Raw genomic sequence first — 12,661 nt, forward strand, 5'->3', positions numbered from 1 at the left:
AAAAAATATGATTTTCCCGTTTTGAATTGAATTACTGAAATAAATTTACTTTTTGATGATTTTCTAATATTATGAGATGCACCTATATACGTGATGCGATGCACAGCTGCCGCCCTGTAGTAGTTACAACTGCTATAGGGCAGTCAGCAAGTGGTTAAATCAGCTGAAGATGTTACAAGTGCATCTAAACAAAAGATGGTTAAAGTCTTGCAGTTCATTTTTCTCCGGGCAGCATGCTGTAGAGAAAGGCTCTTGCTCACTGTGTGAAAGCAGTGGTCTCTCTGCAGAGGTCTGATACACTGCTGAGTCAGATCTATTGCTCTGCTATCAGTAAAGTTTATTTTCTCCCAGCAGATTGGAGATCCAGTAAAGAAAAAAAATCTTACTTCTTTATGAAACAGCTCAGTCGGTTCTTGAAATGAAGAAGTTCAAGTTTAGCTCTTTGTTCCTCAGAATTACTTTTCCGGAATGTTCTGTATTTATGGAACAGTTTAAGTAGTTTTTCATCTGTTGGTTTTATTTTTTTTTGGTGGTCAATAATGACGTGGTCACATGAGCCTACTCTCAGAAGTCCCAAACCATCGATGAAGAATTCTGCAAATTAAAAACACTATTACAAATATGTATAAAGGAAGGATGGGGCGAGATTCTAAACTGGTGTAAAAATATGCCACGGTACTATCCTTCATAGGTACAAGTAGACAGTAGGGAAAAATTAATTCCTTTTACTCCCATAGGAGAATCAGGGGTGAATATAGAGGGCTTTAGAGGTAACAGGCATAAATGGACATGTCAACAAATGTTAAAAATAATACACCCAGTCAGCTGAATGAGAACAGCTGAGAGCGTGTCTGGCGTCTTTATACACACAACTTCACTGAGTGTAACAGATCACCTGTTACAATCACCTGTTACAATCAGTTGTGTGTATAAAGACGCCGGACACGCTCTCAGCTGTTCTCATTCAGCTGACTGGGTGCGGCGGGGAAGGACATCGGTGAACACTCCTGCTTTGTATGAATGTAACATCTTTCAGAGATCCAGCTCATATTGGCAAGGGGTAATTTGTCTATTTTTCTTTTTTCTTTTGTCTTTCCGTGTGGAGTATGCCCTATAGTGCATTCTCTATTATGGTAAAAATGGGAATAAAAGGTTTTATGGGATACTAATCCCCCAGATATGTAAACTGGAGGATATGTCTTCCAAAATCCGTACGTACCAAACGGCCACGTGGGACCGGGGAGCCTCCGCAACCTGTAAACAACTGCACACCGAGAAGAAAAATTGGGGATTATAGACAATCACCTGAGAACTGGTTGCTTAAGGAAGGCTCAACTCTGGTATACAACTGCAAAAATAAACTTTTATTGGTAGTCCAATAAAAGTTTATTTTTGTAGTTGTATACCAGAGTTGAGCCTTCCTTATGCAACCAGTTCTCAGGTGATTGTCTATAATCCCCAATTTTGCTTCTTGGCGTGCATTCTCTATTATGTTTGAACACTCATTGTTCAATCAATATTGGCTGAATTGGCGCTTTATATTATAATTAATAATATTATAATATTATTTTAATATTATTATAAATTGGCTGAATTGGCGCTTTATATTATAATTTATTTTAGGATCACTTCCACCCACTGCTTCCTATATTAGAGGTGATCTCCTGGGGGTCGGCTGGTTCATATTGCTGCAAACCTTAATGATGTTTGCCCAGAAAGATTCACTGTGAATTTAGATTTTTTACTTCCCCCTTCCTCATTCTGGGAAGTAAGCAGTGGTGGCCGGCCGATAGGGGTTGCAGGGGCGCCGCCCCCCCCCCCCCCAAAAAAAAAAACAATTTTTAGCCCACTAGGGGCGCCGGACTCACTGGTGACTATAGGGGGGGTGGGGTTTTCCAACCGGCAGAGGCGACGATTGGTGGCCTTCTGAGGGGTCATCTGGGCACAGGGCACTGCGCTCCGACACTCCCCCTGTGATGTCCTGCATGTGATTGGTCCAGACTCCAGCCTGGACCAATCATGATTCAGGACATCCCTGCTGACTTCGTTGGGGACGGTGCCGGTGCATGCATCAGTCACTCACCGTCACCGCCCGGTCACCTTCCCGCTGCCGCAAACGAAGAGGAGTCTCGAGGAGGAGACAAGCCGGCGCCGCGCACCTTCCGGCCAGTTCCCGCCGCAGAACGAAGAGGAGAGGAGAAGCCACTCATCTTCCCGCCGCCGTCAGCATGAAGAGGACTCAAGGAGAGGAGGAGAGGAGCAGCCGTCTTGGACGTCTCGCAGGCAGCGTGAGTGTGGAGTCAGTGAGCCAGCCCAGGAGAGCAGGTAAGTGATTGAAGCCGCTGCAGCGATGCCATGACCTGTGACCTGACCTGTGACCTGACTGTGACATGACCTGTGACATGACCTGTGACATGACCTGTGACATGACCTGTGACATGACCTGTGTGACATGCCTGTGACATGATCTGTGACATGACCTGTGACATGACCTGTGACATGACCTGTGGCATGACCTGTGAAATGACCTGTGACATGCCTGTGACATGGCCTGTGACATGCCTGTGATATGGCCTGTGACATGGCCTGTGACATGGCCTGTGACATGACCTGTGACATGACCTGTGACATGGCCTGTGACATGACCTGTGACATGTCTGTGACATGACCTGTGACTTGCCTGTGACATGACCTGTGACTTGCCTGTGACATGACCTGTGACATGACCTGTGACATGGCCTGTGACATGACCTGTGAAATGCCTTTGAAATGACCTGTGACCTGACCTGTGACTGGACTGTGACATGACCTGTGACCTGACTGTGACATGACCTGTGACATGCCTGTGACATGACCTGTGACCTGACTGTGTGACATGCCTGTGACATGGCCTGTGACATGACCTGTGACATGATCTGTGACACGCCTGTGACATGGCCTGTGACATGACCTGTGACATGCCTGTGACATGGCCTGTGACATGACCTGTGACATGCCTGTGACATGACCTGTGACATGCCTGTGACATGACCTGTGAAATGACCCGTGACATGCCTGTGACATGGCCTGTGACATGCCTGTGACATGACCTGTGACATGACCTGTGACATGCCTGTGCCATGACCTGTGACATGCCTGTGCCATGACCTGTGCCATGCCCTTACCATGACCTGTGCCATGCCTGTGCCATGACCTGTGACATGCCCTTACCATGACCTGTGACATGCCTATACCATGATCTGTGCCATGCCTGTACCATCACCTGTGCCAAGACCTGTTCCATGCCTATACAATCTCCTGTACCATGACATGTGCCATGCCTGTACCATCACCTGTGCCATGCCTATACCATCACATGTGCCATGCCTATAACATCACATGTGCCATGCCTATACCATCACCTGTGTCATGCCTATACCATCACCTGTGCCATGCCTATACCATCTCCTGTACCATCATCTGTGCCATGCTTATACCATCACCTGTGCCATGCCTGTACCATGACCTCAAAGTCACACAATTTTTTACCGCGTTTTTTTGCCGCGAAGCAATACCTATTAACTTTTTTCTTTTTTGCACCCCCCAAAAATTTTGAGCACCAGCTGCCACTGGAAGTTAGTATATACTTCTCTGTACCAGTTGCAATCTTGCACGTTTCACTTTTTCTTTCTGTGTTTGTGTGACACAGTCATGTATACAGTATATGTTTTTTCCTCTTTAGATAACATAGCAATCTCTCTGTGTCAGCGGATGGATCTCTGTTTCTTACAGTATATTGCCCATGCACATGTTTTGCTTCTTAATAGAGTATTTCCTAAATTCCCTAATCTATCGAGAGTTTCGCTGGTTAGGGGAAATATTTATTGTCCTCAGTAATCATCGAAGGTATTGAATTTTTTATACATACTTTTTTATATTTTAGTTTTTGTACATGTGATGGTTTGCTGGACATATATCCCGCTACCCCAGTCTCTGGTATCTGTTTGGGTTTTCATTATCGCTCCTCTGATGGGAAGGCTCCTCCTCCCCCCCCCCTCCCCTTCTTTTCCCTTGACCTCTGACTATTTATAAATGGTATTGTGATTTTGACTGATACGTATATGTGTATATGTATGATGTGTATATATACAGGTATGTTGTTATTTAAATATTACTATACTAATTATCAATTAGGATTTGTTTGACTGTACTTTATGCTTCCAGTGGTGTCTATTCTATCTGTCATAAGATTCTGAAGAAGCCCTTATCCTCGGGGCGAAACACGTAGATCCAACTTCAGAGTGACCCACATCTGATGTTATCTTTGTTTAGTTAGATATATAATATGTTATGATGTACTCTGTGTTTGAATCATTGTCTTGTTTTTATACTTTTTTGATACCAATAAAATGTATTATTTTTAACATATGTTGACATGTCCATTGATGCCTGGTACATCTAAATCCCTCTATATTCACCCCTGGTTCTCCTATGGGAATAAGAGGGATGAATTTTAACCTACTGTACACTATTACAAATACTTCTCTTTTTCAAGTACAACAAAAGGCTTATTTTTTGCCAATCAAAACAAGTACCAAATACAGTTAATATGGGATAAGCAAAACCTTCCTTAGCGAGGTATGAGCGTACAACGTCACTTCCGGCTGGTGGAACGCACGCCGCACTCTGATGTAACCACTAAGCTGCACACAGACATAGAGGATTGTTCTGATTTTAAATGTAAGTGGATACTTTCTTGTAATAAAGCGGTTCAAACGTATTTTCACTATGGCGAGTCCTTTCTTTATCTGTGTCACTGAGGAGGAGTATACAGGAAATATTAGGGTATAGCAGCCCGGCACAGCCTTCTGTGGTTCCTGCCCAGACCTGCATTGGGACCAGGGCCAGTGCTAGACTTTTTTTTTTTGCCCTAGGCAAGACCAGCTACTTGCCTCCCCCCCCTGCCCCGAGAGAGAGGGGGAGGGTTGAGGGAGGTCTGAGAGAGAGGGAAGTCTGTGAGAAAGGGAGGGGAGAGGCTGGACTGAGGGGGGGGGCTGAAAGAGAGGGGACCTTGAAAGAGGGAGGGCTGAGAGAGAGGAGGGCTGAGACAGGGAGGGGAGAGGGGGGCTGAGAGAGGGAGGGCAGAGGAAGGGGGCTGAGAGAGGGAGGGGAGAGGGAGGAGAGAGGGGAGGAACTGAGAGAGGGGTAAGCTGAGAGAGAGAGGGGGTGGGGGGGCTAAGAGAGAGGGGAGGGCTTAGAGAGAGGGGGGCTGGGAGAGGAAGGGCTAAGAGAGAGGGGGTGGGGCTAAGAGAGAGGGGGGCTGAGAAAGGGGGGCTAAGAAAAGAGGGCATTGATATAGAGAGAAAGGGGAGTGAGGTGGGAGATGAGAGAGACCCCTAGCCCTGTCCCTATCTGCAGTCCCTCCTGTGTTACATTATCCCAGTCTCTGTCTGCAGATGTGCAGGCCAGGTCTTTGTGTGATGATAGACGGTACCTTCAATGCCATGATGTCAGTCTGTCTGTTGATCTGATTTGATCCTTCCAGTTCCAATGGCTCCCGCAACAGCCTGTGCCTCCTTCCTGTCCTCTGTTACAGCTCTGTGCCCCCAGTCAGCCTGTCCTCTGGGTCTGGGCCTCAGGTTAGATCGAAGAGGAAGTTGGAGCCGTCCACGCTCTGGAAGCATGGGGTACGCTTCTCGCCTCTTTAGGGGGCGGGGTCAGGAGGCAAGGTTAGGAGGAAGTGGACGCTGTGGAGCTCTTCTCCCCGGTTTCTCAGACCTATCTGCCCTTGGCTGGCCCCTCACTGATCAGCGCTGTGTGGCGATGAATGCCCAGCCACCTGCACACCAAGAGTGCTGTTGATTGCTGCTGCGCCGCCACAGACAGGGCCGATCGTAGACAGCCAGGTAGAGGAAGAGGCACACTGAGAATCTCCAGGCGCCCTCTCCTCCCAGTGGAGAGTAGGTAAGCCAGTGGCCGTGGCTGCGCCCTAGTTGGCAGTGCGCCTTAGGTGGCTGCCTAGTTTGCCTAGCAGGACATCATCTATAGGATACAGACTCTTGTCCAAAGTTGTTCCGGTGAGTGGGGACGCAGCAGGAGAGCACAGACCAACGAGCATGATTTGATTGGAGCACCACAGCACTTTTTTGCTATTTAAAGTAGCACTTTATGAACTTATATTTATTCATTTGTGGATATTTTGTATATTGTGGGAGATTAGCTCGGTGGCGGGCGTGGAGGACCCCTTGGGGGGATTCGTTATACAGGGAGATAGCCGAGAAGTGGTTGCAAACAACAGTTTGGTTTATTCATGCAATTTTCTTCAAACAAGTGCATGCAGCAAAAACATCCAAAATAAAATAAACACAAAATAAATCCTTGCCACTGTGGGCGGCTACCTTCTCACACACAGGAACCTATCTAATGAAGTCTGTCTCCAACCTACTGTTGGGCAAACTTTGCTGATCCTACAGCAGACACTCCATAGTCCACGTTTTTTCTTCACACAACAAATGTCCATTGAACATGTCCCTTTTCCTCTTCACATTGAACATGTCCCTTTGCTTGTCTCTTCACATAGCAAACAGTTCATTTATTTCTTCCACATAGAAATAGTTCATTTTCTCACCTTGAGAAGTCTTCACACTTTTTACCCTCCTCAGCGCACATCGCTCCAGGAGCTCTTCACACTTTTTACCCTCCTCAGCGCACATCGCTCCAGGAGGTCTTCTCCCATGCTCACACAGCGTCGGGAGGCACACATCTGACTGTCCTCCTCTCCCCAGCTTCACACAGCGTCAGGAGGCAGCAATCAATAGACTTCCTTTAGACAAATTATAGAGGCCTTAACTTCCTCATTCCGAACAGCTGAATGGTTTTCAACTTCTTTACACCTTCCTGCTGCCTTTGCAGCCAACACCCTATAGTAATTGGTGAATTTTCTAAACCAGGTGGAAATGTATCTCCTGTCTGTGACTACATCCACAGATTTACCTGACTTCCTGTCACAATATGCACATATTTGTACTATATTTGCACGTATTTGAGTCATGTATTGATTGCACTGGACACTTTTATATTTCATTGTTTAAAGATATTAGAGTGGTTGTGTCTCACACACTTTTCCTACCAGACACTGCAGCTCACAGTGTAAGTCCCGGTTCACATATATGCAATGTTTGAACCCTGCGAATCCACTGCGTGTTCCCGCATCGCATTCAACTCGCAGGCAGTTCACACTGCCATATGCGAATCACTGGGGGTGTCAATACAAAGTTAAGGACACCCCCAGATCAGTTAACATATCGCAGTGTGAACTGTCAGTTCAGACATGAATCAGATTGCATAAGTGTGAAAACCCATGTGATCTGATTCTGGTGCGAACCCAAAAAAGGGTCCTGTGCGTGTTGTGTCTGAATGCGATGCAAATTCAGCCATACAATCTGTATGGCTAAATTTGCATTGCACAGACATCAGTGCGCTCTGAATCACATGCGATGTCTGTCATCGCTATAGTGTGAACTGGGACTAAGGGTTTCAACAGAAGAGGCAGTGCTATCAATCCAGAAAGTATTGGCAGGACTAAGTGTGGCCAAAGGCTGATTGTTAGGCTTGTTGATAGGGAGTGACAATGCTGATAGCCATGCCCCCTGCAACATCATCTCATCCCACTGTAGTTGCCACACCATCACAGAAAGGTGCATTGGGTGGACATCACTGGCCAAGAAGGATAGGCTTAATTTTGGTCAAAGCAGAGCTCAAAGCTCTAGGCCTCCAGGGTTTAGGATCAAAGTGGCTGCATATAGACATAACTTGTATTTTAGATTTGATGATACTTTAGAAATAATTGAACACCAGGTTTGGTTAAAAATCTCCACAATGATACTGTTATGTAACAATAATGTGTCAAAGGGGGCATTTCTGGTAGAATTGAATGGGGTACAAATAGATAAATGCCCCATTGGCTACGCCTATATTTTCATACAAGATACGGCTGTGCTAAGTTCATAAATAAATGCATTATCCCTGTTCATATCATCCATTCATTTATATTACTTTATAGCAGTGATGGTGAGCCTTGGCACCCCAGATGAATTGGAACTACATTTCCCATGATGCTCAACTACACTTCAGAGTGCATGATCATCATGGGAAATATAGTTTCAAAAGATGGTTGTTAAAGATGTTAAAGATGGACCTCCATGTCTTTACCACTGCATACCTTTTTATAATTTCCTGTTACTAGAGATAAAGATTTGGTTTTTCTGAAATGTTGGTTGCATTATATGGAGTGCCCCAAGCAACATATATGCAGATCTCCTATGGAACATATTTTCAACGTAGACCTATACACCCATCACCTATACATATCATAAAAGAGGATGCAAAATACTATCAATACCTGTATGTGCTACTCGGTTCAGCTTTGGGTCAAATCCAACGCCGAGAACTCTATTTGTATGGGCCAAGAAGAAGTTTACTACTCCCGTACATAGGACACAATTAGGAAAGCCTTCAATTTGATGGTATGAACCTTTTTCCCAATGTAGACAATCACCTTCATCATCGCCTTCTTCCAGGAGGAGTGTAAAACTGAAATGGTTACCTGCCACATTACCACCTACCTGCAACAAACGCAAATCCACTATGTTAAATGACATTAAAGACTGGTACACAGTTATTGGTCCTGGACTTGAAGTGAAGTAAAAGGGATTTTCTAATCACAATAACAAAAATTTTGACTAATCCTAATGAGCAGGGGGCTGCTGAATAAAGGGACCCTGTACTAAAGATACCCTGGTAAAAACTTCTTACTCTGACAATTAACCAGGAAGCAGACTCTTGCAAAATGGCTGATGCTGCAACTTGTAGAAAATATGTCTAAGATCTTAAATTGTGAATTCAGTAGAATACTTGTAGCTGTATTAGAACACCTGAACTTAATATTGAGTCGAGGAAAGCATCTTTTTTAGCACAGCAATTCTTCATCAACAGACTGTGCTGTGATAATCTCAACACTAAGCAATATATTTCCCTATATTGCTAAGCCGCCATCGTTGCTAAGACTAAGCCGTCACTATTTTTGCACAGACTGCACTGCAGGCAGCCGTCCTGGCTTGAAAACGTGTTTGTTTAGTCTTCATTATATGTAAGTGCAATTTTCAATAAATCCATGTTGTTTTAAAGATAATGCACTATTAGTCTGCTTCCTCTCTGTTTGACACCCCCCCCGTGAGGACCCAATTTCCTTTGACTGGTGTCGGTGGTGGAGCAAAGGAGAGGACTGACCTTCCATACTGCCCTTCTGGAGTTACTATGGGAACTACATCGCAGGCAACATATATACACATGTTTCAAGTTTAATATATATGTCATTTCTGGTAAGGAGCCATTCACTTAATTTTCTTTACAACCACTAGGTGTATATGGAATGGAGGGGGACGATACACTGTGAGGATACAGGCCGTCGATTCATCTTGACTGCCAATTATTGGTATCTTATTGGTAAGGAGCCATCCACAGTCCATGCCCCACCCTGTCCTTGGGTGAAGATACAAGTGTTTTGGACACATTCACTCTTCACGAGAAATTTAATTTGAAGAAACCAATGGACTTGTGTCCGAAACGACTTTCTTTCCCTATTTGTGCAAACTGTGTGGAAAGTTTTTGCCATTGTTTCTTCTCAGTGTGGGATATCTACACTTTATGGGGTGTTGTTACACTAATTGTCACTAAACACAGCTTTTGTGATAGTAGTTTTTTTTCTTTGATGGATTTAAGTTATTTACACCTTGCTATTTCTTATATAGCATTTTCTTTTTTGTCACTTGCACAAATTTCTGGAGAGCGCGCTTATTTTATTCCCATTTAATATATTTCCCTCAAAAACAATGTAAGACCCCCAAAGCGGACAATTACCCCATCACCATGCCTCGCCACCTGCTGCATAGTAACATGAAAAAAAATCATTAGTTATTAACCAATTGCTTACTGGGCACTTTCACCCTATCCTGACCAGGCCAATTTTCATCTTTCAACGTTGTCAAATTTTAAATGACAATTGCACGGTCATTCAACACTATACCCATATAACATTTTTATAATTTTTTTTTTACACAAGTAGAGCTTTCTTTTGGTGGTATTTATTCACTACTGGGTATTTTATTTTTTGCTAAACAAAAAAAGGCCAAAAACAGGTGATTTTTTTCCCCCTCACTGAAGTGTGCTGATTAAGCTGCACTGATGGGCACTGATAGGCTGTACTGATGGACACTGATGAGGCAGCACTGATAGGTGACACTGGTGAGCAATGATCAGGAGGCACTGATAAGACTGCAATGATGGGTGCAACTCACTCTCATTCACGACTGACGGCTGGTCAGGACAAACAGAATCACTAATGAGTCTTACATGGCACTTCTTTGACAGCGGATGGACAAGAAGGCATTTGGTGTTGAATACAAAAGTGATGCAAGGATCCCACACTGGGGAGTACATTAGAGAAATGTTTATAGGCATGCTAGAAGAATGGGGAATCAACAAAGACCGAGTGATGCTTGTGCTTTGCCATGAGAACATGGTGAAAGGAATGAGACTTGCTGAAGTGTCAGACCTCAGTTGCATGGCACACCCCCTCCAACTTGTGGTAAATGATGGTCTGTCAAACCAGAGAGCTTTGCTTGACATAATTAGCATGCTGAAGAAGTGCCCAGGCCATTCCCACCATTCAATCCTTGCCAAGCAGCGACTATGGTGCATTCAGGAAGACCTTGTCCTACCCAAAAACAACTTGATTAACGCTGTTCCAACACGATTGAACTCAACACTTCACATGCTGCAAAGAATGCTGGAGCAAAAGAGAGCTCTTACCATATATTCAGGTGAATATGGAAGATATTCATGTCCTACTGCTGATCAGTGGGACATTGTAGCCAATGTCTTTGAGACCCTCCTCCCCATGGAGGAAGTGACACTAGAGGTGAGTCATTACGACTCATCTATGTCATCTGTCATCCCATGTGTGAGAGTGCTGAAGATGCTTCTTCAAGAGAATGAAGGACCCAACACACGTGGCACTAAAACATGTAGGCAGGCCATGAGGGAAAGCCTTGCCAAATATTTTGAGAAGCATGTAGAGAATAAAAATGTTGTGCTTGCATGTCTTTTGGATCCTCGATACAAGAACCATCCCTTCTCTTCTAATGATGTATTGGCCAAGGCAAAACAATGAAAATATGAGGGGAATATGGTAATTAAAAAATGATAGAAACGAGTACGTCAGACAGTGGGCTTGTACAAGGATAATAAAATAGAGACATAATAATATGACAGTAACTATTATACATTGGTAAAATGTAGCCCATTGCCTAAAGGGGGTAATAAACAGGGGGAACAGTAAAAAAAAAAAAAAAGGGGGAACATGGGACTTTAACCACTTTAGTACCAGTCACGTAACCTCTACGTCATCAGACTTTGCGGGGTTATACCGGGATGATGCCTCTAGCTAGAGGCATCATCCCGGTACCGTTGTTTGAAGCCGACGGTCGGCTTTCCGTCGGTAACGATCGATGCGGCTCGGGAGCCGCTCGATCGTTACCCGGGGGGGCGGGAGGGGACGTCCCCCCCCTCCCGCCGCCTTCCGCGGCTTTGCTCGGGGCTACCGTCCCACCGGGAGCCCCGAGCACCCAGCCGGCACGTCCGCCGGCTGGATGGAGTCCCGATGAATGCCGGAAATGGCATCGATCGGGTCTCCGATGACGTAACCCGGAGGCGGCGTCCATGACATCACGTCCGGGTTACTGTGCTGCAAAAGGCGGCAGATTTGAAAAACGGCTGTATGCAAAAATGCCGTTTTCGGCGTTTTGCATACAGGGAAGTGTAGTGGAGGGGTCTAGGGTCTTTTAGACCCTCGATCCCTCCATAAAGAGTACCTGTCACGACATATTGCTGTCACCAGGGATGTTTACATTGCTTGTGACAGCAATAAAAGTGATCAGATTTTTTTTTTTTTTAAAAACCTGTAATAAAGTTTAAAAAAAAAGAAAAAATAAATAGGAAAAAAAAAAAAAAAAAAATTTAGCCGTCCCCGTCACCGTTAGCTCGCGCACAAAAAAAAACGTATACGCAAGTCGAGCCGCAAATGAAATCGCTGTTCAAACCACACATGTGAGGTATCGCCGCGATCGCCAGAGCGTGGGCAATAATTAAAAAAAAAGAGCTACACTCTAACTCTAAACTGGTAACCGTTAAATAAATTTAAAGCGTCGCAGATTGAGATCTCTATTGACCGTAGTTTGTCGCCATCCCACGGGGGGGCGCAATTTTAAACCGTAACATGTTTGGTATCTATTTACTCGGCGTGACATCATCTTTCACAATATACAAAAAAAATGGGCTAACTTTACTGTTTAGTATTTTTTAAATGCAGTGAAATGTGATTTTTCAAATTTTTTCCAAAAAAATGGCGTTTTAAAGACCGCTGCGCAAATACCGCGTGACAAAAAATTTTGCAATGACCGACATTTTATTCTCCAGAGTCTTTGCTAAAAAAATATATATAATGTTTGGGGGTTCTAAGTAGTTTTCTAGGAAAAAATACTGGTTTTAACTTGTGAACAAAAAGTGTCCGAAATAGGGCTGGGGCTAAAGTGGTTAAATGAAGTATGTGAACAAGTGGTTGGTA

The 12,661-nt window shown here is 44.5% G+C and overlaps 1 protein-coding gene across 1 annotated transcript in view; it reads right to left on the reverse strand.

The window, feature by feature from the left end:
- Positions 1 to 382: 382 nt before the first annotated feature.
- The window catches only part of LOC309566677 (beta-1,4 N-acetylgalactosaminyltransferase 2-like), a gene marked incomplete at both ends in the record, with an annotated part of 345,172 nt that continues 332,893 nt past the window's right edge, over positions 383 to 12,661 (reverse strand). Inside the window, 2 exons of the mRNA XM_082271932.1 lie at positions 383 to 594; positions 8,381 to 8,603. Coding sequence (XP_082128058.1) covers positions 383 to 594; positions 8,381 to 8,603 — 435 coding nt within the window. The remainder of the gene's footprint in view (positions 595 to 8,380; positions 8,604 to 12,661) is intronic.

This window comes from Pelophylax lessonae, assembly GCF_965119305.1.
Source record: "Pelophylax lessonae genome assembly, chromosome: 11".
Lineage (NCBI taxonomy): Eukaryota > Metazoa > Chordata > Amphibia > Anura > Ranidae > Pelophylax > Pelophylax lessonae.